Source organism: Nesoenas mayeri, assembly GCF_963082525.1.
Source record: "Nesoenas mayeri genome assembly, chromosome: 5".
Classification (NCBI taxonomy): domain Eukaryota; kingdom Metazoa; phylum Chordata; class Aves; order Columbiformes; family Columbidae; genus Nesoenas; species Nesoenas mayeri.
The window spans coordinates 38180445-38188988 of NC_137548.1; the positions used below are offsets into that span (position 1 = coordinate 38180445).

Below are 8544 nucleotides of genomic sequence, written 5' to 3' on the forward strand. Positions count from 1 at the left end.
CCAACTGCCACTGCATTTGTCCCTTATTTGAATGTCTCTTATTCAACTGCCACTAACAATCTTCCAGTCCTTCCAAAATCATGCTTATTTTTCCACATCTCTACAAGCTTTGCAGATCTGTTCCCCACAAGAGATCTGCTAACCAATTCTGACACTACTGATGATAGTGTGACAAACAGATGGGTCAGACCACATCCTGAGTATGCAGAGCTAGCAATAAGAAAAACACTTCTTGGTTAATGCATACTGCATTTCTATTACGGAAATCATATTGAAATAACAGAATCATAATTTTCCACTCCCATGTACTCACAGCTATACTTTACAGGGTGCCACAGTAACTGGTGGCTACTTGGCGTTGCAGAATAAGAATCTACAGATGCAGATGCCTTAATTCAGCATATAAATTGCATCTGGACCAAAAGATGTGAGAAAATTTATCCTGTACAACTATATGCTATACATAGTTTACATTGTAGAATTGAAAACCCACATACTGACCACCAAAAACGTGCTGACACAGCTGCATTTACAGTAGTAGAAGGTGACTGGTCAGAAACCATTGATGCTATTCTGTCTGATATTTTGGTGGCTACCAATTACAGTCAAATAAATTTTTGTAAGTTTTAAAGGAAAAATACCATACCATTTATGGAGAAAGTCGCCAAGTCTCGATGTACGTATTAATTCAGAGTACTGTACTATATTACTGGGTTTTGTAGTTATCAATTGTACACATAAAATTCTCCGCTGTTTTTAAAAGAAATTATGTGGTCATACAAGGCAAGACAGGAGGCTAGATTCCACTTAATTGAAATATTTTAGTTATTCCAATCAAATGTCTTTCCCAAGTATAAGCCTATAGAACAAGATGTTGTCACAAAACTGTATGGAGTTAATACAAATTCTCCTGTCCACAACTGCAGGCTTTTTTTTTTTTTTTTTTAAATGAGCTCTATCTCCTATGAACATGATTTTTAGAAGTCTGAGTTACTTTCCCAAGTCTGTTAAACCTCTAAGCTAGGAGTTGACTACATACAGGGATTATATCATCAACCTTCCTATGCAGTACAATCAATACATCCGAATCCTTAGCTGGTGTAATAAGCACGCCCGTGCTCTTTTTCCTAGTGTTCCATAAACAAAAGATTAATGGGAACAAAACAGAAAACTGACCAGGAAAGACTTCCAAAAGGAAGAAAGGTCCTTTCCAGTCCCTGGAAAAGTCTCACATAATTTATTTGTCTGTTATCGTGAGTAAATTTTTTGGGTAACACTCTGAACTTCAAGGATTCACACAACAAAGAAGGTTTTGCTCCTGCAGCAGCAGCCTTGGTGTTCAAACACTCATGAGCTACAGAGGTTACTAGAAAAGATAAAGGAGCAGATTCTGACCAGAAACACTGACAAACATTTTAGAACAAGACTGTAATAACACTAACTACCAACATGGGGCTATCCTGTGACTGAGAATACACAAAAGGAACTGCTCTGCTATTTCTCATTGATACAAAAGCTGAAGAAATCATATGCTGAGTTCTATCACCTTCAGTCAGTAGAATTTCAGCACTGGTGGAAGGCTCACTTAACCTGCTCCTAGGGACTGAATCGATAAAAAGACTGGAAATATATGTATGGGAATATAGCAGAAGATTGGCGAGGAGGTTGGTTAAATGTAAATATGCTCAAGTGACTTGAAGCTGCCTGTAGAAAAAGCACACACATCACACTAATTGTTTTATTGACCTTGTGTGCTTGATGAATAGAACCTCTGTGTTAGATAACATAGGCCTGCAAGAAACTCTAGACACCTTATCACTATGTCTGAGATTCCTGCTTTGTTGTGAGAAAGAGCAAGAGGCTGTGCCTGCCTGAAGCCCTGAAATACAGGCAAGCTCAGCAGGCCCAGTGATCTTCTACCAGGGCTGAACTTACCAGCACCTCCGTCCCCACTTGTGTTACCTATGCCTGGAAGCTTAGGTGCTACGTCAGAGATCCCACATTAGAGAGGGGTAACTAAAATAAAACTTGCTCTTTGCAAATGCATCCTTGGCCTCTGGCTCTTCTTGTGACATGCCTGTGTTTGTACACACAATGTACAAGCACATAAGCCACAAAGCAACATGGATAGACCATCTCTGGAACTCCCGACAGACAGTGCTCTGGTGGCACTCACAACTCGTGTTTTCCTTGGGCACCTAAGGGATCCAGAAGGTGTTAAAGCCAGGGAGCCATAGTTTCCCATGGCCGTGGCAGGGAGCGGGGCGGTGCTGAAGGGACAGCTCCCGTGGCCCCTGGCACCCCTGCGCTCGGCGGAACTGGGATGGGCAGGGAAAACAGAGGGGCTAAGGCAAACCAAAGACAGAGAAAGGAAAACTCTGTCTTCTGCCACCCATATCACTTCAGAAAAAACATACCCCTGCCTCATGCATACATGAACTTGAACAATTCCAGGGAGTACAATGGTGAGATCTGTGCTTCCAGATGAAATTCAATGTGTTACGCTGCAAGTGATTTTGCAAAGAAAGTTTTCTTTTATTTGCAAGTATGACCTTAGCTTTACTTGGAAAATGTATGTTTCTTTAAGGAAGACTGGTCAGCTCATCCTCATGGTAGTTAAACAAATCAAACGAAAAAACCAAACCAACCAACCACAACAAAAAAACCCACAAAAACCAAACAAACAGACACAAAAAAACCGAACTCATCTTTAGAAAAGTTTTCTTTGGTGGGTTTTTTTGTTTCGTTTTTTAAGGTACTTTATGTTTAATTAGTTTCTTCATTTTCACAGACTTAGTGACACAGTTGCATTAGTGCACAAAATACTTATTTTCCTTCACCTCTCTAAGCACACTGACCCCTTTTCTAAACTCCAGTTTAATTTGGCAAAGAAGCTGCACTGGACTGTAAGGGCAATGGGAATGTTTAATATGCATTTTTTCTGCCCTAGAATTTAAGAACTCAAGTGCAATCATTCCTCTGGGGATCAATAAGGAACTACAGAGCTTGGACACCATGAACCAGTAGCCACGTTGACAAATGCAAAGCAGTTGCTGTTCTGTGAGCATTTATTATACCATATTAAGCTATTTAATTCCATCTGTAGTGTGTAAGAGCCCATAGTGCAGATGAGGGTCCTTCAAGCCAGCCCACTGCTGACAGTCTCAATAGGCTACTTTTATCACTTATGGTACCTCCCATGGAGTAAGATTTGAGCAAACTATGCGGATAGCTGAAAGAGAACATGCAATTACCATCTACAGCTCTCAGTGGAAGCAGACTCTCTAGGACTTGCCCTCCAAACCCTTTACCAAACATGATGATAAACCTTAGGAAGGAACTAAAAAATAGCTTCTGTGCTGAAGACATCGGGAGTAACATCTTGCATTACTCCTACAAAACTGTAATATTTCATAGTCCCATAAGTTAACGGTAGACTGTTACTCCAAATAGCTATCAGACTAACATCACCAGCTCTAAAAGAGAGTATCATTCCTTGCAAAAGGATTTCTAACATTAAACTTGAAAATCCAGTTCAACAGCAACCAACTTTACCTCCTGTCCACAGTGCACTGTTTCTTGAAATAAAAAACAACAACAAAACAAAAATACCACAACCACACCAAACATACTCCTTTAGCATACTAAAAACGTATGGGAGGGGAATAAATTCTACCCTGTCATGACCATATGGCTGATGACTCAAGAGAACAGAAGTACAGTAGTCCTCCTGTTGTGGTACTAGTAGGGCAATACAAGCATAAGGGGGGAAGGTACAACTCCACAAGCATTCCTGAGCCATCAAACCACAGCAAGTGCAATAAGGCAAGAAAATCCACAGTTAGAAAGCCTGCACTTCAACAGTCAAAACAGGAGGGGAGTTGAGACTTCAAGAAGTTCTGTTGAAATGGTTCTCCCAACTATCTCAAAGGCAAAACCTAATAAGGATTCAGAATTTTCTGCATATGGGGAAAGAAAATAATTTATCCATAATGTTCAGCATGAAAGAAAACATCACCACTGCCCAACGTAGTCCCTTCACAATCCCAAGGGTAATACCACAAACTACAGAGTTTCTACCTAAATGCTTTCAAGCAGAACATAGAATAAGAAAAAGCTATTAGTTGTATTCCTTGGAGATACATCCTAGGTAGGACAGAGCATCTTTTCATTCCGTTTACTTTCTAGAAAAGCCTACTAGTCTGACGACTTTTCTCTGTCCCTCCAAAAAGCTTTATTCTTGCCTGTATTGTCAATAGTGACAGATAAACAGGATCTAGAAAGTCATTCCACACTGTTTCTCTTTGCACAATTGCACACATAGTGGCTAAAAAAAAAAAAAAAAAAAAAAAAAAAAGTAGAGGTGAAGTAGCCCTATTCTCTGGCTCCAACAAAGGTTTCAAAACTGCACTGAAGTTCACAGAAAAAAACCAGTACCTTTGTGCATCACAACTTCATCAAGCAACCCTCAGGTAGGCCCAGATATCCAAACTTGGACAAAACTCATTTACAGGTATTTCAAAACAGAACTTATAAGAAGGCAAAGGGCTGAGAAAGAACCTGGTAACACAACTCAATTTAGATATGTTTAAGTCAGAAATAATAAGCTTTTGGTTAGGAGAAGGGAAGACTGAATAAGTATTAGTAGGGAATCAACATTCAAGAAAGCAACTCCTTTCTATCCAGCTACCTCTCCTCAAGGATGCTCTCAAAAGGAGAGCCACCAAAGCCCCTGACGACTCCAGCACTGCTTGGCCACCAACCTTCAACCGTTCAATGAAAATTTATCAGCCCCTAGAAACACAAGACTTAACAATGGGAAACAGCTCCTGGCGCCACAGAAACGCTACCGCACTGAGCTCGGTTCGGCCTCCCGGAGAGAAGCTCCAGCCCGCGACACAGCAGAGCGCTGGAGCAGCGGGAACGCGGCTGCGGGTGGGAAAGGGAACCGGACGGGAGAACAGGGCCGGGGCGGCCCTGGCCCAGCCGAGCGCGGCCGCCGGTCCGGGCAGCCCCACAGCCCAAGGAACCGGGCCGCTGCAGCCAAGGGCCATCGCAGGGCCCACTCGCCCCCGCCCCCTCCGCCGCCGGCCGGGCCCCGCCGGCCTCCCGCGGCTGCTCCTCACCAGGCTGGGCCTTTCCGTGCCGCGGCGGTCCTGGCTCCCGTCAGGGCCAGCGGAAAGGCCAGACCGGATCTCCCTCCGCGCCGGCAGCGGTCCCGCCTCCTCTCAGGGACCTTGGGAGGGCCTGGCCGGGGCTCCCCACACCCCATCCTGGCAGTCCCGGCTCCCACCGCTCCGGTCCCCTCCCCTTTCCCCCCCCTCTCCCTCCCGCCGGGTGGCGGCGAGGGACCACGCCGAGCCCTCCGCCCCGGGCCCGGGCCACCTTACGCTGTATGGCGGGAGGCGGCGGGTAGCGGGTCCGCAGCTCCGGGCCGCCCCCCTGCACGCCGCTGCTCACGTAGTTGCTGGGGAAGATGCCGACGCGCTGGTCGATCTTGCCCGTCCACCAGCCCTCGTCGCCGGACACGTGCGAGTCCCGGGACAGCACCTGCACCACGTCCCCCGGCCGCAGGCTCAGCTCGTCCTCGCCGCACGCCTCGTACTCGAAGACGGCGGTCCAGACCGGCCCGCCGCCCGGCGGCTCCCCGCCGCCCGCTCCCTCCTGGCTGAGCTCTGTGAGGGGCTCCATGGCGAGGCTGCTCCATAGGGGGAGGCGCCCGCGGCAGCCGGGCGCTGCGGAGGGCGGCGGGGCCGGTACCGCCGCCTATTGTTCATGCGGCCCGGCGCCTGCCGGCAGCAGGTGCCGCCGCCGGAGGGGGGTGGCCGGCGCGGAGCCGCCTCAGCCCAGCGCGGGAAGAGGCGAGGGCAGGCAGCGCGTACCGCCGAGGCGCCGCCGCATCGCCCCCCTCCACCCCGCCCGCCTCCGCCTGCCGCCGCTGCCGCGCATCCCGGAGCCACCTGACTCTCTGGCAGCTTCGGCGGCGGGAGGGGGGAGACTCCACCTCCAAGCCGCTACTGGCCGCCGCTACCGCCGGTCAACACCGCCTTCACCTGATTGAGGGCTCTCGCTCCCTTGGCCACGCCTCCTCCTCGCCCAGCCCCTGGCGCCGGAGCCTCGCATTCACCAACGTCTACCCCAATTGGCCGCCGCCTCGTCAGTTTTCGCTTCCCATTGGGCTTCGTGGAGCTTGTCAGCTAAATGCTCCAAGCTCCGCCTTCCCCGCCGCTTCTCATTGGCTGGGGAAAGGGGCATGACACGGGACAGGGTTGAGGGAGGGGTGGTGGGAGCGGTTCGCCTGCTGGCGGCAGGGGCATGTCCGCTGAGGTGGAGCACCTGGGGGCCGGGCTGGACTGGACTGGACTGGACTGCCACCGCCCCCGCAGCGCGGGGCTGCTCGGCGCTCCCAGGGGAAAGTCCCTAACAATCACCGTCCATTGGCGCGGACGCTGCGCGGCGTGGAGGGCCGCTCCACCGCCGGCCGATGCTCTCCCGCGGCTCCCGAGCGCCGCGGTCCCGCCGGGGCCTCCCGTGAGGTGCCGAGCCAAGCCGCGTTTCCCGTGGGTGCAGGCGGTTGGGATTTAGGGCGATGGCCTGAACTGCCTGTCGTGGCGTTGGTGCCCGCCCTGCCTGGGCCACCGGCGCGGTCCCCAGCGCGCTGCCCGCTGCCCCTCCTGCGGGCTGGGTCACCGCCGTAGAGCTGGGGCAGTCTCCTGGAACAGGAGCTTAGGCCAGAGACCAAAGCAGAGGCCAGGGCAGTCTTTGTTTCAGTTACTCCCTATTTTTCCATATTCAGTCTGACCTTAAGTAGAGGTGAGGTTAACATGGATGCACCCCTGCTCAATGCCTGTATTAAAAGTGAAAAAACAATTTATTGCTCCTATAACTGGTGTTAACCTTCTTGGTTCTGAAAATATAAATTCCTTCTCCCTGCAACCAACATTTCTACAGCCTGAGAAGATACCAGACGTTGTAAACAGAGTCTGTTCATATTTAGTGGTGTAATACTGAGGTTTTCTTTTGGTTTCACTGCAACTTCCTTTAAGATCCTCATTTGATTTTCAGTGGTAAAACTGGAAAAGTCTCTGTTCCTGCTTCATGGTAGCAAAGCCCACTGATGCTGAACAAGAAGCCCAGGTACCTTGACCACATGTAATGTCTTCCCACTTGCATGAGATCTTGGGCTTAATTTTTTTTAGTGTTTTGTCAATGGAGTTACACAATTCTTTTCTGCAAGGTGGAATTTTTAAAAAATCTCCATTCCATAGGCATTTGGGTTGGTTTATGTACAGGGTAATTCCTAATAGTTCTTAGATTTTGTGCAGTGGGGCTTTTTCTATTTATCTCTCCCTGTGTGTTGGCACTATGCTGCTGCATTCAGGAAGCACCAGAGTTTAGGCTTCAAAAAGAATGATGAAGATCTTAAGAACAGTGTGCTCTGAGTTAAAGAGGTCATTAAAGATCCTTATTTTTGTTTGTAAAACACTTGAATTGCTGTCGGTTTCCTGGGAAAACACCCCCACCCAACTGAAACTTAGTAACAAGTATTGTAGAGAACCCCACAGGGAACTGAAAGTTTTCTAGTTCCTTTATTTTTTCACAAAATTCACAGCCTTTATTTCTGGAGAAATCAAAAATACCTTGCATAGAAAGAGCTGGTATGTTAATATCCTTATTTTACAAATAAATTAAAGAGAAAAATATATCTAGCTGAGGTTGGAACTGAGATTTTAATGTGATACACCCGAGATTTAGCTATGCCACAGCACTGGTTTTCAAATTGAACTCATCTAAGAAATGAACTTTAGATTTTCTCCTATATCTCCATCTCCTCCTGTCAGTGAGGGTGGAGCTGAGGATGCAATCTTTCCACTATTCTTTTGTTATATTTAAGGATATGTTTTCACAACTAGCATAAGCTTATTCAATATTACTCTGTTGCTGAAAGGGACTTTCCTGTCCCTTGTCACATGCTTGACCCGCTTTCCTGATTGCAGCAGTAGTGACTGCACGGCTGTAGAGTCGTTTCAGCTCATTTATCTAATGGAAAGCTAAGCTGCCAAGTAAAAGCAGCTAGTTTTCAATCAGCTTTTTGGGTTGATCTGTATGCACAGTCATTAAAGCCAGCACAACGTAAGGAAGCAGGACAGGACAGAGTTAGGTTTGCTTGTCTTGATCACAAAGCTGAGGGGTAACAAATAGCTGTGTTCATAATTTTTGCAGTTCAAATAATAGATGACTGAAATTGAATCTGAAGGACTGATGTTAATGTCCCTTGTTAAACAGCCTCAGTTTCAAGCAACTGTCCAATTTTTTTTAGGGAAAAAAAAATGTTTCCTTAATGCACACAGTGGAAATTTATCATACTTTATGTGAATATTATGCTTTAAAAGCTATAAAAATATTAGACGTAAGATAAAAATGTCTCCTGTCTTCCAGCTGTTTGACACCTATTTTGATTACTGAACACTAAAAGATTTAAAGGACAGAGTTATATTGCCAATAGTGAAAACTATGATAAGAGAAAAATGACTGCTGTAGTGA

At 47.2% G+C, this 8544-nt stretch overlaps 1 protein-coding gene across 1 annotated transcript in view; it reads right to left on the minus strand.

Annotated features, from left to right (window-relative positions):
* The window catches only part of MAP3K9 (mitogen-activated protein kinase kinase kinase 9), a gene marked incomplete at both ends in the record, with an annotated part of 53644 nt that extends 47953 nt beyond the window's left edge, over nucleotides 1–5691 (minus strand). The window contains one exon of the mRNA XM_080345100.1: nucleotides 5391–5691. Within this exon, the coding sequence (XP_080201226.1) occupies nucleotides 5391–5691 (301 nt within the window). The remainder of the gene's footprint in view (nucleotides 1–5390) is intronic.
* Between the last annotated feature and the right edge of the window lie 2853 nt (nucleotides 5692–8544).